The 27,792-nt window shown below is 34.6% G+C and overlaps 1 protein-coding gene across 3 annotated transcripts in view; it reads left to right on the forward strand.

Moving 5' to 3' along the window:
- LOC102532653 (cadherin-10) overlaps nt 1-27,325 on the forward strand; it is a 104,706-nt gene extending 77,381 nt beyond the window's left edge. The window contains exons 5-11 of one of the 3 annotated variants that reach the window (XM_072951277.1): nt 3,690-3,877; nt 5,444-5,697; nt 10,311-10,447; nt 15,337-15,478; nt 20,364-20,464; nt 24,151-24,402; nt 26,835-27,325. In XM_072951277.1, the coding sequence (XP_072807378.1) occupies nt 3,690-3,877; nt 5,444-5,697; nt 10,311-10,447; nt 15,337-15,478; nt 20,364-20,464; nt 24,151-24,402; nt 26,835-27,325 (1,565 nt within the window). Of the gene's footprint in view, nt 1-3,689; nt 3,878-5,443; nt 5,698-10,310; nt 10,448-15,336; nt 15,479-20,355; nt 20,465-24,150; nt 24,403-26,834 lie in introns of all 3 variants that reach the window. The other 2 variants (XM_015235438.3, XM_072951266.1) reach the window with 2 other exon arrangements.
- The last annotated feature ends 467 nt before the right edge of the window (nt 27,326-27,792 follow it).

Consider the following 27,792-nt stretch of genomic DNA (forward strand, 5'->3'; position numbering starts at 1 on the left):
ACTTCTGTCTCTGTGATCCATAAGTATTGATTTCCAGCTAGAAAGTTGAACTAAATGATCTAATTTGCATTGCCAGAAACCTAATCTGATTTAATGTGTTTTAATCAGCTAAATAATTATTGACTTATCAATGTTCAAATGTTTTAAATGCTGAACAGAAGAAGCAAGTTGATTGGTTTCTTTGCATTTTTCTATGACCACAATAATCTCTGATATCTCACTTAATTTCTGTCTCAAGGGATCCTAACTTCACTTACCTTTCCATTCCTCAGACTTAGAAACAGCAAGTCTCCAAAAAAATGTAGTTTATATTGTAGAAAAGCACTGTATTAGTGACCAGCGTTTGGGCATTCAGGTTTTGTTATATTCTGGTGGAATGGAATTCTAGGCCTATTTTAGTGACTACGATTTAAAAAAATGTACAGATACTTTACAAGTATGAATTAGTAAATAAAGATTTGTATAATCAGTTCTAATATTATGTTTCTTTTTTGATATTTTTATTATATTATACTACAGGTTTTCTTTTATACTGAAAAACTTTAAATACTAATATTATAAATCATAGAACTCTAAATTCCTCTTGAAGTGTACAGATACCTTATATCTAAAACAAAGACCAGTGAGGGGAAGGTATAGCTCAGTGGTAGAGTGTGCTTAGCAAGCACAAGGCCTTGGGGTCAATCCCCAGCATCTCCATTAAAACAAATAAACAAACAAACAACCCCCCCAAAAAACAAAAAAGTTGGACCAAAAAAGGCAAAAAAAGAAAAAAATCAGTTACATGTTAAAAGGTAATGACTTACTGTTATTTAAAGTTTAAAGAAAGTTTTTTTAACTAAGTAGGCTGGAGTTGATGATGTTTTGTGGTAGAAGCATAGTGAAATAGATATATATCAAGGAAGTGTTAGAGGTTGCCAGGCAGAGAATTGTGCAGAACGTCTTTCATAAAGAGGAAAAGTGTATCAAGCTGAAGTAGGAAAAGCATATTGGAAAAACCTAAAGGAGACCAGTGTTATGGAGATTACTAATGAAGGGAGAGACTGAGAGGGAAGAGGAGCCAGTCTCTGCAGGGCCAGCCTATGTATGCTCTATTTTAAATACAAATGGAACTACCGAAGAGTTCTGAAGCTCTGAGTGATTATTGATAAAATTACTGTTTTCAAAGAGGCAATATGATTGCAGTGTGTACTGAGAGTATCTTAGATTTGATTGGATTTGGCCAAGTTTAGGATTTGGTAAATGAGTTAGGGTGTTTCTTGGTTATCCAAAATACGAGTGTGTATTAGCTACTATACTCCAAAAAATACAACGGGATTAAAAAGGTGAGAAAACTACAAAGTTATCTCTGTTTGTATAACATCTTCATGGTACATACAAATAAACAAGTAAATAATAGAATGCCTGGCAGCAGCAAGTGGTATGAAGAGCACCTGGGAGTGGTATTTTCAATAAAATTATTTTCAGTAGGGTTATTGCTGAAAGCGTTTTCAGAGTTGAGCAGTTATCTGAAGGAAGTAAACGAGAGTGTTGTCTGAATATCCAGAAATGGATGTTTCTAGGAGAAACAGCAAAGGCAGAGAGAGCCAATAAGACAGACAGTAGCCAAGGAATGAACGGAGAGTTGCTTTCAATAGTGTGTTACCAGGGATTGGTAGAGAAAAATGTAGAAAAGGAATGAAAAAGTACACATTAAGGGACTAACTGGAGTGTGGTGGAAACTCAGTCTTAATGCTATCTCCTGGGAAATGACTTCAAACCGAGCAGGAAAGGTGCCTGGACTAGTTAGTTAGGGCGGCCGTAACGAGGTCCCACAGGCTAGGTGGTGTAAACGATAGAAATTTATTTTCTCACAGTTCTGGAAACTGGAAGTCCCAGAGCAAAGTGGATTCTTCTGAGGCCTTTCTTTGGCTCGTAGATGCCCATCTTCTCCTTGTCTTCCCATGGGCTTTCCTCTGTGCCTGCCTGTGTCTAAGTCTCTTTTTTAGGACACTAGTCACGTAAGACTAGGGATAGCCCTAATGTTTCCATTTAACCATAATTACCTCTCTAAAGACTCTGTCTTTTAGTACAGACACCTTCTGAGGTACTGAGTTGGGGCTGGGGGCCCAACATATGAATTTTGAGGGCTGTCACCCCTTAAACACTCGGCCCATGATAGAGCTGTTTTCTCCGATTTGGTAAATTGTGTTATGATTATTTGAGGGTAGTGGGGGAAGAATTTTATGTGAGAGAAATAAGATGTAAAGAATGTATAGAGAGATGTAAGAAATGAATTTTTGACAAGAAAGACTTTGAAAAGTCCAGTTTGGTACACATCTTTCCTGGAAGTGACTAAAGGAAAACACGCATTAGGAAAGATGTACTCTGGCAAGAGCATGACTGGCTAAGAGGTCTAGACTTAAGTATGTGTATTAAGGAGAATGACTTAAGGTTTATGAGCAAGAAGGTGCTCTAATCAGAAGTGTGCTTCAGGTCGATTAATCTGTCAGTGACATGTGGTTTACGATCAGGTGCTGAAACATGAATCTCATTAGCAGTAGAGGTTGTTCATGCTGGAAGCACAGCTAGGTGCACTGGGGGCTTAGAGAAATTCTTGTTTTCCTCTGGAATGGAAGGGGATTTGTCAGAACTTAGTGTTTTTTTTAACTTTTTTTTTATTAAAGTACAGTCAGTTTAGAGTGTTGTGCCAATTTCTGGTGTACAGCATAATGTTTCAGTCATACATATACATACATATGTTCCTTTGAAGATTCTTTTTCATTTTAGGTTACTACAAGATATTGAATACAACGCCCTGTGTGATGCAGTAGAAATTTGTTGTTTATCTATCCCACATATAGTAGTTGGCATCTGCAAATCTCAAACTCCCAATTTATTCCTTCCCATCCCCTTTGCCCTGGAAACCATAAATTTATTTTCTATGTCTGTGAGTCAGTTTCTGTTTTATAAGTAAGTTCGTGTGTGTCTTTTTTTGTTGTGGTTGTTCCACATATAAGTAATATCATATGGTATTTTTCTTTCTCTGACCTACTTCACTTAGAATGACGATCTCCAGTTCCATCCATGTTGCTGCAAATGGAATTATTTTAGTGTTTAACTTAGTGTTTTTACACTGACACTGTGAAGAGCAACTTTGTATTTAGACTATCCTTTGTTTCCCTGTCACACATTGAAGTAGGATTTCTCCCCACTGTGTCTGATTTCATGGAATTTTATAATGTGCTGCCCTGCAGTTGAAATAAACTGATTAGCAAATAACCAAAAATAACAAAGGGAAAACAATAAAAATATATTCACTGCAACATATAAATATTCACCTTGTATTCTGTGATTTGTTGTAACTGTATAAACACAGGCAGGTACGTATCTGCACTCAAAGCTAATCTCTAGTTATTTGTGCAAATGAAAAAAAAAAAGACAACATACTCATTTTAAAACCAGAATTCCTAATACCATTAGGGGTTGGTACTCACTATTCATAGTATGCACAGTCCAAATCCCCCACATGTTCACTTGTTCTGTTCCTAGACTCTATCTTATCCATATTAGGCATATTCAACTTTTTAATTAGTCAACATCTAATGTAGAGTCAAAGATACATAATATTCTCTAATACACATTTTTCCCTTTGAATCCTCTGTTGAGAAATCTCTCTCTCTCCCTCTTCTTTTCTTTATTCTTTGCAGACACCATCCATCTTCGAGTTCTGGAGTCGTCCCCCGTTGGCACAGCTGTTGGAAGTGTAAAAGCGACTGATGCTGACACTGGGAAAAATGCTGAAGTAGAATACCGAATTATTGATGGCGATGGGACTGATATGTTTGACATCATAACGGAGAAGGACACACAGGAAGGCATCATAACTGTGAAAAAGGTACAAGACACCAGCAGAAATACTGATCTGGCTGTTTAGAAAGTGGAGATTTCCATCAGTATTACCCACTCATGCATTGTCCATTAAGAAATATTACTGTCATGTAAATGCACATATAGGAGGCACATAAAGCCAAAGATCTCCTTAGACATTTAAAAATTTTTCTTTTATTTATTTTTTTGGAGGGAGGGAGGCAATTGGTTTGTTCATTTATTTATTTTTTAACGGAGGTACTGGGGATTGAACTCAGGACCTTGTGCATGCTAAGCACACACTATCACTGAGCTATACCTTCCACCTCTCCTTAGACATTTGGTCTAGTATTTTTGTTGATTGAAACATGAAACCTGAGATTTTATAAAATTTAAAAAGCAAGTTAATATATGTGTGATTGTATTTCTGAGCCATGTTAATAAAAGCCCTTCATTAACATTGTTTTCTTAAAAAAATAGTTAATAACTAGTAATAGCCATAGATCATCACAGTTGGAGGCATAAAAAGTAGCATGCCATCTATCCAGATGTATGAAGCAATAATTAGAGTTGCTAATAAAAAGAGACAGCATGGATGGGAAGATAATTTCATTGTTCACATTTTCCCTTCTGCTCCATAAATTAAACTTTTCTCCTAACATATGTTCAGTGATACAATTCGAAGGTAACTAGTTTTTTATTGTAGACTCAGTACCATCATTATAAGAAAAAATAAGGCATAGGTCCTAGTGAAATATCCTGAACACTCTATTTGCATAAAATAACCACCTGCTAATCACAAAACTATCCTCAGATGGTACACAATCCACTGTTTTTATGTTTGTTTGCTTGTTCGTTTGTTTTAATGGAGGTCCTGGGATTTGAACCCAGGGCCTCGTGCATACTAAGCATGCACTCCACCGCTGAGCTAGTTCCCTTCCCCACCAATTGTTTTTCAAATGAATGGTGACCAGTATGGAGTGACCAAGTCAATATTTCAGTTCCTTTTTGTTTCATAATGTAATCTAACTATCAATCAGCTCTCAAAATTTTTCTCTTTACCCAAGGTTTTTCAGTGTTTCATGTAACTGCTGAAAGTTTTATATTAGTCTTCAAAACTGCATCAGGTTTCTGTAGTGCCATGAGCCAGCCGATTAAACTGGATGGAAATATCACAACATAAATTTTGAATGATAACTGATTCTTTGCTAGAAAAACTTAACAGTAGCCAATACCTCAGCACACACACACATACACACACATGCACACACGCACAATTCACCAGCCCATGTTTTATGAGTCACCTCTGTAGGAGACAGGTCTTAATACCCTTTTCAATTTTTCTGAGATTTAAAATCTCATCTTCTTATGTTCTGGAATATTACATTCTAAGTATATAAAAAGTAAAAACTAAGTTCTATTTGATATGTAAAGATTTATGTATTTTTATTACTTTTAGTGACTTACAGTTAATGAACAACTTGACAGAACTCAGCTAGGCTTTAAAAATCATACTGTAACTTGGAAGGACCCTCTAATCTAGTTCCCCTCAATCTAATTTGATGATTTATTTACTTATTTATTTTTAATACAGCCACTTGACTACGAAAGCCGAAGGCTTTACACTCTGAAGGTAGAAGCAGAAAATACCCACGTGGATCCACGTTTTTATTACCTAGGACCGTTTAAAGACACGACAATTGTGAAAATCTCTATCGAAGATGTGGACGAGCCTCCCGTTTTCAGCAGATCCTCCTATCTGTTCGAGGTTCACGAGGATATTGAAGTGGGCACAATCATTGGTACCGTGATGGCAAGGGACCCAGATTCGACTTCTAGCCCCATCAGGTAATTATGCTTCTGTTTAAGATGAAAAGAAAGGGGAATTGAAGTAAACATAGAGATCATGAAATTCTATTTAAAGCACTTAAATGCACTGAAAGATAAGAGGGTGTCTCCGTACGGTGCACATAAATTTGGTGAGCACAAGTGTTTACAGTAAATAGTCTGTTCTGGGGCAGCAGGTGCATGGATCTCATCATTAGCTTCGGTTTTAATCATGCCGTTTAGCCTGACACTTGGCTTGTATCATCTGCCTGGCTCTTTGAGGTATCTGTTGTCCTGAGCCCTGGTACAGGTAAAGGGTACCAGTTCATTTGTGGTGTCGCTGAATCAACTTATTTGTGCTTTCAGGTTCTTAAATAATATGTGAGGTTGAGAGAGGTTTTAACAGTCAAAAAAAAATCATAACTATGTTACAATGTAGTTATGATTATAGAAACTCTTCTATACTCCTATCATCAAAAGGGGACTTTGTTGTTTGGGCTATATCAAAAAATTTAGAACATTCCAACAAGATCAGAGTGATTTCAACTTTTTTTTTGCTTTGTTTTCTTATGGCAATTAAAAATATATGAAATGGGAAAAACATATACAAATGAGAAAGGGTCAAAGTCTTCATTGACCTTTGTTCTCTCATTTTAAAAAAGTACAGATATCTATAAGTAATATTCACCATCAAAATGACTGCCTTAGACCATTAGTCCGTCGTGTGTTTTGGATTTCATTTGTTTCCTTCATCTTCAGCAAGCTGATTTTGCTTCTTTTTTTCTATGTTGGCCAGTCAAGTAGGAGTTCAAGTGGTTGTACAATTTCCAAGTACACACTCCTAACTCTGCTGCAGTGGAATGTCAGAAACCTCTAATTTTATGGGCCATGTGACTAACTCAAATTAAAGTTAAAATTTCTGTAGGTTCTATCAGATCTTCAAGTGGAGTCATATTATATATATACATGTATATATAAATTGCTATTTGATTTATATTATTTTACCTAAATATTTCTTATCTTCACATACAGCATGAGGTTACATACTGGCAGCCAAAACCTGCATATGGCACTCAAGTACAGCTCCCATCTGCCAGCATGACTTCCCCATAAATGCCTCTTCTCCACCACATTTATCTTCAGTGGAATTGCTGCATTCCTTGGAATTTTTCCTTTGAAGCTTTTAAATAACCAATATACGTGCTTAATTTTCCACATTAAATACTTACCAAGCACTCCCTTGGCATGTATTCCTGGTTTAAAATGGCCTTTTAAAAATCAAATACAATATATTTTTTAAGTTCAGTTTAAATCTAGTGACATTATTAAGTGACAGTATAAAAGATATTTTTCCATACAATGAAATCAATTTTGCATCTTTTTATAGACTGATGGTTGTTATACATCAAAATGTATCTGTGAATTTTTGAAACAAAAAGTAAAATATTTCATCAGGATGCAAGTCCTGGAGACCAGGAGAAAAGAATCCACTGCGTGCACTAAATGCAACAGAATTAATAACATCATTGCTTATTAATGACAGAGTCTACACCATGATTCTTGTTGCATATTTAAATTTATGCTAACTTGATGTAGAAAATGGAAATGAATATTACTGAGTGTTAATCTTGATAGAACACACAGATCAAAAAATGTATATATATTATCAAAGGAATAAAGTAGCTTTACTAAAGCAACGTATTTAGGGATGGATAATTGGATAATACTGGTCATGTTATAAACTGTTTATGTCATATACTGTGGCTGCTAATGCAATAATCAGAGAGGTTTACCTAAAATATGTATTCTGGAACTGATTTAAAAATGAAAATCTTAGGTAATAATATAATTTACCAGAAGAGAACTGGAACATATAGCAGTAGACTCTTGAACAACTTGGGGATTAAGGGCACAAATCTCCCCCACCAAAGCAGTTGAAACTCTGAATATAACCTCATAGTTGGCCCTCTGTGTCCACAATTCTTCATCCAAGCATTCAACTTCAGATTTATTTATTCAACGAATATATACTGTAGTTTATCTTGTCAACTGAAGAAAATGCACAACCTCAACGTTGAGAGTTATATTTTATTTGGTGGACACTTCTGAGGACTTGAGCCCAAGATAACAACTTTTCAGATAGCTCTGAGAGACTGCTCTGAAGAGGCAGGGGAGGAGCCAGGATATATATGAGTTTTACAACAAAGACCAGGTAGTCAGAACATCAAAAGATTACTGTTAATTAAAGAAAACCAGGTGTCTCAAGTTAAGGAATTTAGCATTTTTCTATGTACGGGAAGATGCAAAAGTCTGTCATTGAAATCATTCCTCTGATATGCACCTAAATATGTAGGTCCCGCACCCTGTTCTTTTCCCATCCTGAGTTCCCTCAGGGTGCACCGCTGCGGGTGGTGGCAGAGGCAGGGCTGCCTGTTTGTCTTCATCCTGAGTTCCCTCCTGCTCACCTTCGGGGGCTGTGGTAGTGACTGATGACATGATGGCCGCAGCATCCTTTGTTAACTGATACAGCAAGGCAATATTTTTCACTCAATATTTATTGAAAAAATTCACTTATAAGTAGACCCACGAAATTCAAACCCATGTTGTTCAAGGGTCAACTGTAATTATATCATGTTTGAAAAAGAATCAGGATGTCTCTGTATCTTCAAGGTAATTTCACATAATCCTCTAAGTTTTATCATTATTTTTTAAACTGAAGTACAAGAAAAAAACAACACAGACATAAAATGGATTTGGCTAAGACAATGATGCTTTATATTGATTTACATACTGCAACTTCCTGTCATATTTCTATAGAAATAAGTACACCATCATTTGCCAAAATGCCAAAGAGGTCAGTCATACTTTCTTCCATTCAACGAATATTTGTGGGTCACCACATCATTATTAACATGTTTCTCAAGGAGTTCTCAGTCTGCTAGGGAAGAAGATTTAGTATGAAAAATAATATTCGTTGAGTACCTACTAGATTTTAAGTATGATGCTTGCCATTTTCATGTTTGATTTCCTGTTTGAGATGTGAGATGAAATGAATTGTGAATACAATGTGATAAATGACAGAGATGAGTGGTACAAGGGACCTTAGGATGGAAGGGGACAAATAGCTTCTACTTCAGATAATCATGGAACACTCCAAGGAGGAGGTAAAATTTATGTTGGATCTTTCACTAGTAAAATAATTTTGTCAACCTGGGATATAATTTATGAATTATTCCAGATACAGAGATACAAAGTTTTGTGTAATTTGTGAATGGCTAAAACAGGTAGTTTGAATACAAAACTAAATTCCTATTGTGTTAATAGAGATGTCTGGGGTTTATTAAGGAAATTTGTAAATGACTGGTCTGTTCTATTTAGAACTGATTTAAAATAGAAGTCTAAAATAAGCAGTCCTCAAAAATAAAATCACATTAACTATTGAAATGTTAAATTATTCTTCTAATGCAATTTATTCAAAACCCAATATAAAGATCATAAATTTCAATCGATTTTTGGAAATATTATACACGTTTGGAACACTAAAAGAAAAAAAGCTTTATGGCATTTTCAAAATTATTTTGTAGTATTATTCACAAAATGCAATTTAAAAATGCTATTTCATATATTTTTCCTTAAAATAAATAACAGTTGTCTCTTAAGAAAATATATGACATACCTGAATAATATTCCTGGTTTTGTCATCTTTATTTTGCTCTTTTTTTTAAATTTTTTAATAGGGAACATTAAAGATGCTTGCTAACTCAAAAATTCTAAAACATTTGTAAACCACTAGGATTGTGAAGTGACAGGAACCACCAGTGAGGGGTACAGTTCTTTTAAACCTTGGCTGACAATCCCCCAAATAATAAGATTTATCCCAACTACATCATCCTGATTGATAAACCTGTTGTTAAATTTTAGAATGACACCCAGCACAATGCCATTAATTAGTTTGCAGAATACTTGTTTTTTTAATACATGTACTAAGACTTCATTTGCTACAGATATATAAAAACTCTTATGCCAAACTTTTCTATTTTTAAAATATATCTAGTTAAAATGTATACATTTTATAATGATACACATGGGTAAGAAAATGAAGCTACCTGTGTACTGTACTTTGAAGCGACTAAACACAGTCATCAATTGATGATCTACACTTTTGAGGAAACTAATGTTATCTCCAATATTCTTACTAGAAGACTTTACTTCTGCTGATGATCTTATGCATTTGATCTTTGTAATAATCCTTTAGAAGTCTCAATCACTAGGCAAAGTTAGTTGGTGATGTAAAACTTGTATTTCCAACTCTTTTTTTGGAAAAAATACATGAAGGTCAGTTGAATGTGGCAATAGATAATGATTCGATAATGCAAGGATTCAGTAGACCAGCATTTCAATGCAGAACAATGGTCAATTCAGGTCTTGGAAAGAGGTTTCGGGGTGGGGGTGGGGGAGGGTCAGCGTGTGTGTGTGTGTGTGATAAATTGATGACACATTCTGCATTCCAGTTCAGTACTACGTACTTTCCTGAAATTATTATTTATCACTCTATGTGTGTCTTTGCATTTCACTGTTTTCTCCTATAAACCATCAATAATACTGCATGTATTTTTCTCTGCCCTCGTGTTCAGATTTTCCTTGGATCGCCACACTGACCTTGACAGGATCTTTAACATACATTCTGGAAATGGATCCCTTTATACATCAAAGCCACTTGACCGTGAACTATCTCAGTGGCACAATCTTACTGTTATAGCTGCTGAAATCAGTAAGATGAATTTTATGTATATAATATTGAGCATATTTTTAGGTTTCATTTTATATTAAGAATAATTCCTTCTCATTGCACACATGAATTGTAATTTCAATCTAAGGTTTTAAAAGGCCTCTCAACACCTATAATTTTTTAAATAGTTTCTATATATACTGAGAAATAGCTATAGTCATCCACAAGTCTACATTTAATACTAACTAATAAAAATGATCTAGAGTTGGGAACTAAAAATATTCTCTTTGGGAGAAAGGGAAATGTATTAAATTTATTGTATGGACACTATGAATTAAATTCTATGCTAAAATGCTGGGAGTCCCCGAATTAACAACAAACACATAGATATTATTACTTCCTTTTTATAGGTGAAGAAACAAAGGTATTGGTAACAACAGCTAACATTTAGCACTCTGTGCCAGGTATTATTCTAAGAATTTTAAATTAATTTTCACTCCTAATACTTTTATTGACCTTTTTAACAGAGAAGGAAATAAGACTCCAGAGGTTTCAGTAACTTGTCCAAAGTCACAATGCCAGAATGGTAAAACTGGGATTTGAAACTAGTCATTCTGTTTGTAGATCCAATACTAAATTCTATACCTAATTTACAAAATTTCATCCAACTAGTAATAGACACAGCCAGTATTCAAAATCATATCTGTCTCTAATTGCAAAAGTTCTTGCCCATACACAGGGCTGGCTATATAATTTTTAGAGCCTGTTATAAAATGAAAGTGTGAGGTCTCTTGTTAAAACATGATTAAGGAATTTAACATAGCAACAGCAGAGTGTTAAAACAAGGGTGAGTGGGGCCTTTCTAAGTGTGAGGCCCTGTTCAACAGCCCGTGCCTCTGAAGCCAGCCCTGCCCACACACTCTAACCTGTTGATGGTTTCAGATCCCTGTATTGTGATACGTGCATGGAATAGAAGAACTTTTTAACTGTCTTAAAAAGAAACACTAATTAGGGTCTGAATCACGGTGAAAAACTAAGCCTACACATTTCAGATCTGAAAAACTAAGCTGAATCCACAAACACGTATCAAGGTCAAGCTATTTGAAGTAACCATTCCAAGATTTGGAAGGCAGAGCTTTGGGACTGAATTACCAAGCACCTCAGAAGGATAAAATTAGGCTAGACAGATCATCAGCAATGACCTTAACGCCTCAAAATAAAGATTAGTCCTACCATCTAAATGATCCACTTTTTCTTTAGTGAGATAAAAATGGCTGTGCCTCTTAGGGTGAACTGAAGGGTGTTTTTTTTTTTTTTTTAGAGTGTTTCTTAAGGAAAGCTTTTATTTCTGTATCAGTCTCCATATCAGTGTTTAGTTGTGCCTGACAGGATCCAGTCTGATTATTCTAGAATCACGGTTGTGTGTGCTCTCTGGCTGATTCAAGATCCTTATTCAAGCCCAGTGAGCTAGGAACTGCATTTTCCATTTCAGATACTTTGAGAAATTTAACTTCTAAAGCTAGTCGAAGTAATTACAATTCCGTAAAAAGCTAAGTCAATTATGTTCTTCTTTTTAAGAACTAAACCTACTTTCTGCCCTTAAATAAAATCAATCTATGGAGTAACTGCTGGAAATGCCTACCTGCCAAACCACAAACAGTCAGGGGTCCATTATGCTGTGCCGATTATTAAATGGAATGAGGGTTAGAGGGAAACAGCGTATAAAGAATTGTTTTTACTAGATTTTAAACACTAGGTTTATGGTAAGTATGTCAGACACCAAGCCCAAAGCAGAACAGAATGACCTATAAATGTACTTCTTACCAGTGTGTTTCCAGACCCTGCGTCCAACAGTTCAATTCTACATCCTATAGCAGTAGTCCCTCATACTGCAAGGACCCCTGCTCCAGGCAACCGTTTAGGGCACTGTACCATGGAATAAGTCCTCTTTTTCTTCTTTAAAAAATATTTTTAAATGTCATGTGAAGAATATAAAATCTAAAATTAAGATCACAATGAGGGATGGTAAAACACAGTGTTGTAGAAACCAATGAGTTCCTATACCCACATCTGAAAATTAAACTATGATCCCTGAAGTCCCTTCTGAGAACAGGAGAGCAAAGCTGATGACTGAAGGTCTCCTTTTTCTAAACCTGCTTCCTCATTGGTGGAAATTCTTGCCCTAACCAGGAACAAAAGATCTCTCTCTCTGAAGCCTGGGATTTCTGGATAATGACTGAAGTTTTCTTCTTCTTGAAGGTATAGAAGAGGCTGTGAATACATGGCATGGTTTTATACCTTAGGACACATTCTGAGACCCTTTATTGCTCACACATTCTTGCTACCATGGAGCTTGTTGGTTGACTGAGAGGCTCAGGTGGTAAATGTGTGCTGGCTACTTTTCAGTATGTTGCTTCCTTGGAGTGCTTCCTATTTTTATTTATACACAAGCCTCCGCATTTGCCAGTAAAAAGATTAGTGTAAGCACTGTTTTTTGAAAAGGTGACTCCAGGCCTGATGCTTTACAAAGCGTGTTATCCCTGTGGATTTAGCTTTTGATTTGAAGAGCTTTGAGTTATGTGTAAAGAGGCTGGAGAATCTGCACATTGTGTTAGGGAAGGGACTGACGATGCAATTTTTTAGATATGAAAATTTCTGTCCTTCTTGGTTTCTGTGGCATAGTTAAGGTGAATAAAATAAAAGAGCTATTTTTATGTCAAGGCTTTATACTGAAAGAAAACGTTTTGCTCATGTCCACTAACTATAAAAGTAGGTTAAAGAGCACATTCTAGAAAATATGGAAGACTCAGACCACCCTTCTCTTATACGTAGCAACATGTAACTTTGGGTAGTTGAAGATTGACTTGTAGGTGAACACTATGCCTCTGGGTGTTAGTAAATGGTTTAGGAGTGGGGGATGTAGGAAAATAACAGACTAGCATTTTTCTCTTTTTTCTCTTCTCTCCATTTTTTCCCAAATATTCTCCTCTTGAGACCCACATGAATTGTAGGAAAGCTAGTTAGCATGTTTTTATTATGTAGATGCTTTGTGTGGAGAAAGGTAGCATAAGGTCTTAAGTAAGATAAGGAGATGAAGACGATGTAACAGGGATAGTAAGATCCTCTTAATAATAAAAGTCAACATGTGTTGGTAGCTGGTGTTTACCAAAGAACTGATACTTTGATAAGAAGTTTTCACGCATTAGCTCACGTAATTTTTCAAATCATTTATAAGATTAGAAATTTGATTTTGATTCATATGGAGTAAAATCAAGGCATTAGAGAGAGTATGTAAACTGGCCAAAGTCACATGATGAATGAATGGTGGGAATCAAAGCAGCTCTCTTTGACTCCAGGGTGTAAACTCTAAGCACCTAACACACTAAGAGGTGAACAATATGCAGCAGTAGATTAGCAAGTATGAAATAAGACCTGAGAACTGAATGCATATGGGTTAAGAAGACCGAAGAAAGACTGAACAAGAATGTTAAAGAGGGAATGGGTTTTAAAGTTTCCCTTGAAGAGAGGAAGGAAAGGTAAATACACTTCAAGTGGATTTAGAATTCTGTCTGCCTTCTTTCATATTATTTCAGCCTTGTAAACGTCCCTGCCAAGTAATCAGTACTTACATGCTATTTTTAAAAAGTGCTGATTTCATTATTTTAGTAACCTTATAATTACATGGAAGAAAAAGAGGAGAAGTAAATTTTTTTTTGAGTAGTGATGCTCTCTATTTGTACCTGACAATATTTTTTAACACTGTATCTGAAAAGTATTTAGATAAAATTGGAAAGTTAGATAAATTTCCCAAGGGTAAATATTACTCATAACCCATGTTGGTAGAGGCCATTTAATAAGATTGCTACTGTCCCTCAGCTCATGTGCTATTTTTTGTTTGTTTGTTTTGCTTTGTTTTTAGCTAATTATCACCTTTCTCTTTTTATAGTGATCTTCAGCTTGACTTTGTCAGAGTTCACACAGAAGGTGAAACATATCCAGAGACTGAGATGTTAATCTCACTAAGGCTGATGACTATAACCTGAATTTAAGATGCCAAAACAGTCTCAGATATCAGTACACATGCCTAGAAAAATCCATGGCAGAGATAATACAATTATGACTAATATGAGGTTGTTACCCAAAGCTAGGCTAAATAGACATTTATATTTTAAAGTTCCATTTACAAATCAAAACAATTTTTAAATGCATATTTATATGTGGAAACTTTGATGCTTTTGATTTTTAACAAAATAAAATCGTGATTATTATACTACATGTTACTCTTAAGCTAATTTTGCTAACAAAATTGAGCCTGGATTGTTGAAATGGTACCAGTAATAATTATATTAATGAGATATTTTAAATCTTGTATTTCATTGTTAATTTCCATCCAATTTGTAAAATTAGTAGTTATATATTAAAATTTCCAAAAGGAGAATTGAGAATAACTGTTGAAACACATTTTAGTGATAAAAGTAGTAGTCAGAAGGGTACATTGTAATTCAACAACTATGATTTAGGAGATGACCTTGGGCAAGTTACTAATTTATTTAAAACTACTCTATCCAAAAAAAAAAGTTATAAATTAAGTAATATTATGACATATGATAAAGATTTAGTAAATATGTTCTTATTTTATATATTTGGGGAGTAAGGACTCAAGTATAGTATGAACCCCACTACAGTGGATTGTTCTTTTAAAATTATTTTTCAAAATATTATTAGTACTCTTGAGCCCAGTAATAACTGAATTCATGGCTGTTTAATTAGGCTCTGCAGTAATTCTCTTTATTGCATTTGCTCATTAAGTTAGTAGAATGAATGTGATGCTTATTTGTATGTGAGCACTTAATATCCACAAGTTGCTTATATAAATTAAATCTGGTTTACGAATGATTTTCATAAACACATTTTTCCTTTCCCTTTTCTAGACAATCCCAAAGAGATGACTCGGGTGGCTGTTTTTGTGAGAATTTTGGATGTTAATGATAATGCCCCACAATTTGCTGTGTTCTATGACACTTTTGTGTGTGAAAATGCCAGACCAGGACAGGTAAGTACTCAAAGGATTTTAAAGGGTAAGAAGATTTTAACAGGCACGTTAATTTTTGCCCCCATCTTGAGAGGAATGAGTAAAGAAATAAAATTGTTCATATAAAGTCCCAGCAATTATATTAAAAATTAATATAATTAAAAACAGACCATCAGGACCAAAGCCTGATGTTTTTAGGGTTGAAAACGTTTGAAATAACAGTATAGCACATTTCATATGTCCTTCGTAAAGCTCTAATGTAAATATGAAATTTTACCGTAGCCATGAAAGTTAAGGTATAAGAAGAAACAACTTTTTCAACTTTCGAACAAAAGGAAAAATAGACCCTGCTGTGCCATTACATAAATATTAGTAAGTGCTTGAGAGATGGGAAATGAAAATGGGGAAAACAGAGACAAATACTGGGGATCAGCAAATATCCCATCAATATCCCAACGTATGCAAATACGATTTTGAAGCAAGACCGCAGAGTTCACGCCTAAGACTTGTATTTGCTTTTCATCATTATGGCAACACATAAAGTGCTTAATGACTTAGTTTTCATCCTTTAAAACATTCTTCCTACACCAGCTTTGTTTATAACTCTTTGAGTCCTTCCTCAGTGGACTCATTTTGTTGTTTGAAAAGCTCCAGCCTGTATGGCTGAAAGAAATGCTCTTAATTGATTTGAGTGCTGTCTTCACAGAAGGAAGCTGCATGTTATAAATAATAATTGGGAACCAAATGTGTTTTATTAGAGAAAGAGAAGCCATCACGAAACTGTATTGTGTTTTGACATCATTTGATGCTCTTTATAAACATCAATGTCATTGTTACATTTTTATGCAAATTACACTGTGGAAGAACTCAACTTCTCCCTTCAGAAGATTCTAATAGGAATTCAATAGCCTGTCTATTGTTTGAAATGGTAGAATTGCTGCAATTGGATTCATTTTTTTTATTTGAAAATGTTATGGAAATGTTTAATTTGGAATGTTTAAATGACTTAGCTACTTCCGACCTACTTCTTAATGAAACGGTGTGCCCTAAAAATAGCATTCCAAATAGTCCTCTGCCTGGCAGGCTCAGCATGATATAAGCTGAAGCCTTTTCTCTACAAGATAAATTATCCATTTGGCAACTGCTGCATACATTGCTTCCTCTGTGGTTATTCTATTTGATTTTCAAGAGATATCTTTTCAGAGCTTTTGAGTCCTTATAAATATTGATTTCCAAATGTATTCAAAATATACAAAATAAGGGATTGCGTTTATTTTCCTTATGCTTTTTTTCTTCTTTTTTCAGCCTCTATCTGGTTCAGTAATTTTATACTTTTTGAACTATTAAAAACAAGTTGGTATACTGAGGGAACATTATAAAATCAAAGATGATTTTAATTTAAAAAGTGGTAAGCCTGTTTTGACAAACTTGACAGGAAGAACATGACTAATAATTTTCTTCTAATTGGCTGTAAGTGTAACAGCCTCCCATAGTCGTTAGTTTTAGTAAGACCAGTTTGTTAGATGTCCTTTTGGTCTCACAGGTTGAAAAAATGTTTGCTTGAACTAAATTGTTGTATACTCAGTAATGGAATTCTAGGTTATGACATCCTAGCTGGCAAAAGCCAAGTGGTTATTTAATAAAGCACCCCTTCACTGAGCCTTTCTTGAAATTAATTTAACTGTTGTCTTCCCTCCTTCTAGGGAAGTGGGAGATTTGGGGGTACTTCTGGGTGTGCTTTCGTTGTTGATAGAGTAGTACTCCTCTGAATTAAGTTCTCTTTAAGAGTAGCACTTAGAGCAACGTGGAACATAATTCCATTCATTTGGCGTGTGGATGCAATGAGACAGAAGTAAAGTTAATTGCTGCCCCCTCCTCCTTTCATGTCTATTCCCTGGCCTAAGGATAGAAGACTTTTCCTGGGGAAACATACAACTGATGTGACATTAATAGTCCTTTCTTGTGCCTGAACTGGGCAACTCGACTCCCATCTTTTCCATCTCATAGAGAGTCAGGGGACCTTGGGAAAGGAGAGAAGAGAGGACTGGCTGTTTCTCTTTTCTTCCAATTCCCCTTATACATGCCTTACTCCTTCAATAAAATATGTTTTAATAAATATTTTTAATTTCTGTGAGAAGGCAATAGCATTTCAGTCTCACAGGACATCTCCCAGGGAGTCTCCCCAGGGAGAAGTGCAGCTTATGTTTACCCATCGATAGTATCCAAGCTCCAAGCCCTTATTAACTCCCCAGATCTCATTACATGTTTTCCATAGAATGGTGTTTAGTTACTTTCCTAACAACTAAAAAGAGTACTTTTTACCAGAACAAAGGGAATTTTTTCATCAGCATAAACTACGAGTCTTTTCACTGAAAAAGCTGCAACATTAAAACTTAGTGGCTATTTTTCTAACTAAATATCTTAAACTCCTTTCTTCATCTCACACTCCCTTGTAATACGATCACTGAAACACCTCTCAAGCTGATTTAAGATTATATTAAAACTGCCTTGTGAAAATACAAACCAATTACGTAATTGCTGAGGAGATAAAATATAAATGACTTGTCTGTCTCATTTTCATATGCTCAGAATGAATACTGGACATCACCTGTATTTTTATTTCCCTAATTGTGGAACCTCTTTTATTTGAAGTGAGTCAAAATGAATTTGTTTCCAGTAGAAATAAAATAGTGAGTGCTTATACAGAAAAGAGAGTTTTATCTCCTTTTTGTTGCCAATTTCTCAGTGGAATTGCAACTTTTTATGGTACATATGCCAAAACAAAATGTGAGTTTTTAATGTCTGACTGGAAATGGAAAGGAAGGCTATATTGAAAGGTGACTGCTGGATATAGAGAAGTTGGATGCTAAAAGCCAAGTTAAGTTATGTCTCAAAGAAAAAAATCTATCTTGTAAAGGAAGTGCCTCCATCTGCATAAAAAAAGTCTTCTGGTCATAAAAATATGTTGTGATATGATATTGATTTACAGCATGTGATTCTATTTTGTCTGTATTATTAAATGAATTTTACTTATTCCCATTATAATATTTAATGAAAATATACTAATGGGTCACTGACATATTGCGACCATATACAATGCTACCGTCTTTCATTAAAATAGCACATTTTAATTGAGAATTTTTATGTAAACCTTTATAATTTCTTATAGAGATATGTAAAGATGTGGGTCATTTTGTTCTCTGAATTGTGTTATTCTGGTCCATAAAAATGAACTGGAATTGTAATTTGTAATCACAGCTGCAAATGTAAATTTATTAGGAAAATTGTAGTTTTTATTTTAAAAGACCATTAGCTCTACTCTTACATTTCTATCATTTTTATGCATCTGTATGTGAGAGTTAACATATTAATCTTTACATATAGGAACATAAGAATTTCCATTAGCCTACTGTCTTTCTTGATATGTTGTTTCCTTTATGTCATTTTCCCCTCTTCAACTTATTCTGTAAGTTGCTATTTGAAAATAAAATCCTTGAGACTGCTCCACAAACAAAAGTCAGTTAAGAAATATTTTTGTAACTGAATAGATACCTTCCCAAGGGTATTGGCTAAAATTATTTTAACATTTTTCTCTTTAATTCCTTCATATATTTACCATCCTTTGGTTTTTTTATTGACTGGATATGCCATTAGCCATAAATTCTTGGTTCTATTTAATCTTAAGTCAGTACTAAAAATTTCATAAAGCAGTTATGCTATATTTTTAAATATGTATTTTAAATGATTTAAAGTTTTGAATCTTTTTTTGCTAATTACTTCTAGACAATCAGCGTTTATCTTTGGTCCAATTATATTTCTTGTATCACTTTGAAATAAATGATTAGGGAGTACCTCAATTTTACCACATTTTTTATTTTTATAAGACACCTATAGGAAAACTTAATATAGAATAGTTAAAATAATTTCTTATTTTTTGAATTATTTTACATTATTTTTCAAGCTTAAAAATCCCTTTTTAAATCAACACCAGTAACAAATATTTCCATCAAGTATCAACACAATATTGAGTTAATACAGTAAAAATATATTCCTTTCAGTTAGCATAAATTTGACCACTTCTATAGGTATTGATACACATATTTAAAACTTCTGAAGCCTTCCTGAAAATTGAAATATGCAAAAATACATAAAATGTTATTATATGTATAAATTAAAGATGAAATTGATATATATGTAAAAATACATACTTGTTACATATATGAATAATATTAATTATATAATATGTTCAAAGCAGTTATCTGATTATAGCATAAGGTGTTAAATTTTCTACTTTGTTATGAGAAGGCTCCTTATATTCTTACCCTAAAATAAATCCAAGCATTTACCCTTATAAAATAACCATTCCCCATAGTATGTATATGTGGAACTTAAAAATACATAATTTGATTGAAAGTGCAGATGAAGTAAACAGTTACTGTTAAAGTAGGTGATGTTTGTCTTTCCTTAATAAAGTAACATATATTGTTTATAAAATCTACATTCTTTGAATAGTTTTCACCTTACTTTTGATGAGGAGGAAAGCCTTAATTACAATAATTTTTTAAATTTTCCTACATTAAGTAACTCTTCCAGGTCAATGTTTAAATGAAATAACCTACTCAGTTCAAATGCTATATCTAAATAAAACTGTAAAGAATACAACATTATTATTTATTATTTTAATACAAATAATGGATAATATTTAGGGGAAATAGAAGCAGATATAAACAGTGAGGGAGACGTTAAAATCAAAGTAATAACAAAAAGATGGAATAACTCAGGTAAAGATACGCGCACAAGGAAGAAAATCAATTGCTTTTTAAAAATGTTAGACAAAGTGGATGTTAAAAATTACATATTATAAAGCAGATTATACTCAAGGAAGTTTGATAACTATACATTTTTCTCTCTTCTGCAGCTAATACAGACTATAAGTGCAGTAGACAAAGATGATCCTTTAGGTGGACAGAAATTTTTCTTCAGTTTAGCTGCTGTCAATCCAAACTTCACAGTACAAGACAATGAAGGTAAATTTTAGAACGTGTTCACTGTGATTTAAGGTGACGTTAACCAGAAATTTTCCCCAAGGTAACAACTACCATATACATGATATATTAATTTATAAATGTGTTACAAATTTTTGTTTTCATTAGATTTTTAATGAGATATTACAGTAATTGATAGTGTTTAATCTCTTGAATTTTAAAATCATAAAATATATGAATGAAGTCTCTATATGAGTACTAATGAAAAGATTGAATATTGCAAACATTAGAAAGGCTCGGAATAATCATTTCCTATAACAAAATTGTAGGACACACCTATAGGGAAATGAATGACTCAGTGAGACTCCTGTGTAAACTTCTGTGAGATTTAGCAGCAGCTGATTCACCAAAATAAGAGAAGCATAAGAAAGAGAAGTTGCCACATTAACCTGTGAAAGGGCTGAGTGCAAAGGCCTAACTGCAATGGCAAACACTATTCTCCTGTGTAATAGATGACTTTTATAATATCTCTGTGATCAAAAAAACTAAACATATCTCTTGCACTCTTAAAAAAGGCAGAAACATATTTTTGAGGAAAAATATGAAGATGGTTACTATTTTTTAAAAAAATGAACAGCTTTATTCTTTGGAAAACATGTAATTATTCTAGTCTAAACAAAAGTATGTAATTAGAGCTTTTTGATAAATTTATGTTAAAACTAATTGTATCATCTAGCTCTTGTTTAAAAGACATACTTGTTTTAGAGCGGCTATAGATATAGTTATTCTTAAAATAACTCTAATAACTACACTGGCATACTTAAAATAACTCCTAACTGCGCATGTATGCTGGCAGAGTCAGGTCCCTGTACCTATCTAGGAGGCTTTCAGGATGTCAGAAAGTAGTTTCAGATAATGGATAGTTTTACACTGAGCAACTATATTTGGTATTGTGGAAACTTTGCACAAATCAGTTGAAGGGACAACATTGGTTGGTAACATCTGTTTACCAAATCTGAGCTTCTGAATTAATAATTTCCATCCCTCTGGACACCTAAAATAATTGTGATTGGAAAAATTAACAGAGTTGGTAGATAAAATACAAAATGCCCAATTACATCTGAATTTAAGAAAAACAACATCCATCATTTTAATTTGCTGAATCTGGTAACCTAAACATGGAATTTAGATTGGACATTCTCAGTACTGAATTGACAATATTGTACCTCTTTTTAATTGTATTTTCACTTGTTTTATGTTCCTGTTAAACTGAGCCCTGGATTTCAACAAGCCACCTCTCAATTTTAAAAAGTAATAGAGACCCAAAATGGTGTTGTCTTATCACAGCATTTCACAGTTACTGGGGAAGCAACTCAAGGATGATTGTGGGAGCCCATGATAGGGTTAACAAATTGTAACAGACCCCAGCCGCTTATCTCCTTGAAGAAGATGTGCTTAGTAACCGCCTTGCTTGCATAGTTGAGGTTTTAGCAATGACCCAGGCCCTCGGCTATAAATGCTGGGCATGCCTGCTGTTAGATAGTCTTCTATCCCTAAAACAGCCTTGGGCTGGATGGTAAACAACTTATAAAAAGCTGCAGACTCAGAGGTGAGAAGGCTGGTTAGCCAATGACGGGTAAGACCCTTTGAGTGGGCAACCTGAGATAGGCACAGCCACCTGAGTCCAAGAAAATCTTGTCAAGCAGCTGATTCTCATACATTCCGCCCTGATAAGCTGAAAGGCTCAACACAATTATGATTCACCAAAAAGGGTCTTCTGACCTTGAGCCAAACACCAACAATAAACAAAGCCTTTGTACTCATTGTGATCCCACCCTGTCTTTCCCTAAATTCCTGCTTCAACTGTACTCAATAAATATGAGAAATTTGAGAGGCTCATGGAGTTGGCTCCCGACTCCCTCTCGCTCTCTGGACTTTTCCCCAGAGTCTTAAGTAATTCATTCCGTCTCGGTGGGACTTCTGCTGGCCAGAACCCACAACAGGTGACGAACCCACAGATGATCATAATTAATTTTTTGATAAATAGTGCCATTTTGATATTAAGAAGAGTTCCTGATCCTATTTAAGTTACTCAAAGCAAGATCTGAAGCCATATGAATATAAACCCGAACGTACATTAAATAGAATACCACTGAAGTGTGATGGAAGTTTGATCTAATCCTGCACAAATTCACTATTTTATGTTATTGGGTGAATTTTAAAAGAAATTCCAATGACAACGTCACCTTAAAGCTGCTCTTCTTGTGTAAACACCCTTGCATTTATCTATAATTTCACCCTAAAAGTTTTTAATTCTACATCATTCTTTTCTCTCTTTAATAAATCTGCTTCTGTGATACCACACTTCATATCCCATTAAGTTTCCCTCACTTTTCACTAACTCACAGGTCAAAAATATTATTAGATGATGACTTTCTGACTGTTTAATAAAGTAATCTAAATGAAATGGTTAGTTTAGGGTAAAACTTCTTTTGATTCTTTAATATAGCAAAGCTGTTGCAGGCAAAGTTAAGAATTAGAAACCATTGAAAAAATTTCAAAATATAAAGCAAGAAGATTCTGAAAATACTCACATATATATAAATGTTCATTTTAGCATAGGTGTGAGAGAGTATTATATCCTAATACTTCTTGGAAGAAAGTAAAAATTGCAGAATTATCAGGATTACATTTTATTTTTAAAATTTGCTTATGCACATCTTCTATTTTGTTACTTTCCCAAGCTTATGTAGTTACCTGATGTAGTGAGATTTAACTTACTAATAATTCAGGAAATGATTATTTTGTGTTCAACCACTATACCTGCAAAAAAATTGTTCCTTTTTTTTCCTTTCTGGCTGTCCTGTTTGATTTAGCAATTGACTAACTCACTCCCTTCCCTACACTGGCATTTTTAATAGCCCTATGGCATTGGCTAAACAAGACTAATATGCACATTGGACAAACAAAACAGGAAATTATCATCCAAGTGTATATTGATATTATTTTTAAATATTTGCTATATTGAACTAGAAGAAACTTTTTTATTAACCCCACAACCTGCATTTAAGGATACTGGGTGAATTATCAGATAAAGGACATATCAGTAGCAATACAGTGGGCAGTAGGATGCTAGCCTGTATTAAGTCCCTACTTCTTTCTGTGTGTCCGTTAGGCACTCCACATTAGCTGTCTTCCAACAATACTTTGAATTACACATTGTATTCATTTTAATGAGTGGAAATCAAAGTTCAAAAATATTAAGTAACTTCCTCACTGCTTTTTATGTATTGGGACTCAACCACATTTTTCTTCATGAATATTAGATTCATGTGGGGTTCGTGTGGGCACACATACATTTGTAAATACAAAACGTTTATTATGATTTTTTTCTTGGTATGTGTAGTATTTCCATTTTCTGAAAACTTCAAAAAACAATATGCTAACATCTCTGTAGTCTTGATAAATGATTCACTCATAAAAATTCACCATTTTGAAAACATCTGAGAATTCATCAAAAACCTAATAAATAAGTAATCGTATATTAGATTCCTCAAACTATCTCATTTATCTTATCTGTATTAGATTGCCATGTATACAGTTGATACGGAAATTGATATCAGTTTTGTATTTTACATAAACATCTTTATTTATGTGTCGAACCCTGGTGATCCGGATGAGACAGGTGCTCTCCCAAGCCCTCTGTAATATATTAAAATTTATTTTAGATAATACTGCCAGAATTTTAACCAGAAAAAATGGATTCAATAGACATGAAATAAGTACCTATCTCCTGCCTGTGGTGATATCAGACAACGATTACCCGATTCAGAGCAGCACAGGCACGCTGACCATCAGAGTGTGCGCCTGCGACAGCCAGGGCAACATGCAGTCCTGTAGCGCCGAAGCCCTGCTCCTTCCCGCCGGCCTCAGCACAGGGGCCCTTATCGCCATTCTGCTCTGCATCATTATTCTGCTGGGTAAGAAACTTTAGAGGAAATGGGACTATTTCCTAGATGGCTTCTCCGCGTTCGTAAGGAAACGTTGCTGTGAAAATACTTCCCCCAAATCTAACTCCAAATTTAAGACAGAGATAAATTAACTGTGGAATGTTGTTTATAATGACATATTTTACCTGATCAGATACTCGTTACCTTTCTTTTACAAATAATGAAACTGAGACGTTAGAGATGTCTAAAACATTTCCCAAAGTTACACAGTTTTGAGGTGCTGAGCCAAGGCAAGGCACCATGCTGTTAATCACTGTATGCAGTTTTTCAATAAATCTAAAGTTTATTTTCACTTTTTTTCATATTAAAGCTGGATGGACTCACTATCTTAACTCTTCACTGAAATAAGATTAAAATAACCCTTTACCTGGTTCGCTCGTCCCTAAAACAACAATACTTGATTTTATAACCCAGAGTAAATTGCTTTTCAACTGCTTTTAAGTTAAAAATCAGATAAGGTTTATTCTCTAGTTGTGTTATCTTGTGAGTATTCCTGTGACCCTAATCAAAAAACACTGTATGTGACATTTCAAGAAGCAGTGAAATGAACTAGGATTTTGAAGCCAATCTTAGTAAATTGCACTGTCCTCATTATCAGAACCTTCTTTACTGGGTAAGATCATTTGGTTGATAATAAATAATCTGAGGTTTAAAATATTTATGTCACAAGTTTCTTTGTCTGCACATATACATGAATTTAGCCAAAATAAAAGGTCACATTTTCTCAAAAACTTAAGAATAAACATTTTCTTTCTCTTGGTAAGGGCTTATTTATTTTTTAATCACTTTGAAGGTCAAGAACACTTATCAATGGATGAAAGCGTTCTTTTTTATCCCACTAAAAAAAAGTCCCTGGTTTGCCTTCTCACACAAGCTTGAGGATAAGTCTTACAGTTCTAAGTTAATAAAAGAGAAAACATAATTTAATACCACCTTACAAAATTATACAATTGCCTTAGTTCAGGCCGCTATAACAGAATACCATAGGATGGTAACTTAAACCACAGAAATTTATTTCTCATAGTCTGGAGACAGGCAAGTCCAAGAGCAAAGCACAGGCCAATTTCATGTTTGGTGAGGGCATGCTTCCTAGTTCGCACACAGCAGTCTTCTCTGGTATCCTCACGTGGCAGAAAACAAGCATCTCTCTCCTGTCTCCTTTTGTAAATGCACTAATCCCATTCATGAGAGTTCCACCCCCATAACCTAACTACTTCCCAAAGACTGCACCTCTGTATTCTCTCATACTGGGAATTTACCTAGGCTGTGACATATGAATCTTTAGGGGATGCATTTAGTCCATACCAGTAAAAAATCCTTTATCTTTTAAATACCTGTTCTAATGAGACTAAATAAATATAGATATTTCTTCATACATATACCTAGTAAGATGTTTTTCCTTCCTTTCTTTATCTAACTGAATTCATATGTTTCTCCAAATCATCATTTGTAAAGGATCATGACCAAAATGTTAGGGGATAGTGAATGAGACTAGGAAACTAATAGAACCAGGAGGAATTTGATTTTAACTTTCTCCTACCTTTTATGCTATTTTCATTATTATGATTATTAAAATAATTTTATTATTATTATTGATACCTTCTCATGGAAGTAGGGAAATGTCCTGTCTGAGTGGTGTACATTTCTACTTACGGGTCTACACCTGTAAAGATACACCTAGCTGAAATTCATACGTGGTTTTTGTAGTTAATTCAATGTAGTAATTTGAATTCACTCTTGGATCACTCACGTGATTTAGCAATTTTTTTTTTTTTTGCCTCATGAATGATATATATTTCCATGGAAAATCTCATAAATTTCTAAACCTTAATGTCTAAATAATGTGGTCTTTTTTTCTCTCAGTAATTAAGGCCTTCCAGTAACTTCATAAGTTAAAAGAAAAATCTATGCAGCTCTATCAGCAAAGCTATTTAACAGAAACAAATACTCTGTATCTTGGGAAGAAAGCTGCCTTTTTAATATTGCACAAGAATGTAAAAATTTGGGCATATTTTTGCCCTTCTTGTTTCATTTGAAGCTGAATTCAGTTTGAGCCTATTTGTTATACATCTTATGTCACTAATGCAAAGTATAAATAATGTCTGTACAATCCGGAAATATCTTTTAACAGTTCTTTAAAAAAAAATAGGTAAGTCACTGTATTTGAAAAGACTTTCACACGGCGTTAAAAATAAATGAGAATCAGTGTTCTTAAACTCTACCGATCTTCTCTCACCCCCTGCCATAACAAAAAGGAAATCTATGGAAGTCCAAAATTAATCCTAAATTCCAACTTGTTCCAGAAAACCTAAAAAACTTAAACCCCTTTAGAGTACTTCCACTTGTTATTTATGTGGTGTTTTTAGATGGCCCTCTAATGAATCTTTTTTTCTTTTTTCAAGTTATAGTAGTACTGTTCGCAGCTCTGAAAAGACAGCGGAAAAAAGAGCCTCTGATCTTGTCGAAAGAGGATATCAGAGACAACATCGTGAGCTATAACGATGAAGGTGGTGGCGAGGAGGATACCCAAGCCTTTGATATCGGCACCCTGAGGAATCCTGCCGCTATCGAGGAAAAAAAGCTGCGGCGAGACATCATTCCGGAGACTTTATTTATACCGCGGAGGACGCCTACAGCGCCGGATAACACGGATGTCCGGGATTTCATTAACGAGAGGCTGAAAGAGCACGACCTGGATCCCACCGCGCCTCCCTACGACTCTCTCGCAACGTATGCCTACGAAGGAAACGACTCCATCGCGGAATCCTTGAGTTCTTTAGAATCAGGCACCACTGATGGAGACCAAAACTACGATTACCTCCGAGAATGGGGCCCTCGGTTTAATAAGCTGGCGGAAATGTATGGTGGCGGGGAAAGTGACAAAGACTCTTAACCTGGGATGTATGCTCAGCTCAAACAAGAGGAATTAACTTTACCGACACCCTCTCCGCTTCACGAGATTTGATATTCAGGAGAAGTTTCCTGCCACTCAGCACCATTTTGTTTCCCCATTTACTTTTTAATTTGTTCATTAATTACATTAATTCTTTCCTGTAGAATGTCTCATGGAATATATACGACATTTTATTTAATCACTTCCAAGAGCCAAAGCTATGGAAATTCAGTGTTGTCCATCTTAGGAAATAAAAGATAATTTCAGAAACATGAACAGGATAGTTCTCCCTTAAGCAGCCTCACAAAAAGCCGCTTCTGTTAGATACACGCCCTGCCCTTGCAAATGAAGCTTTTCAAAAGGTGAAGAAAAATTTTAAAGTATATCCTGTTCTGTACATTAAATTAAACAAAAAATGTACATGTGGTGTTAGTAGGTGTGATATGCAACCTGGTATACAAACGTTT

This window comes from Vicugna pacos, chromosome 3 (genome assembly GCF_048564905.1).
Source record: "Vicugna pacos chromosome 3, VicPac4, whole genome shotgun sequence".
NCBI lineage: Eukaryota > Metazoa > Chordata > Mammalia > Artiodactyla > Camelidae > Vicugna > Vicugna pacos.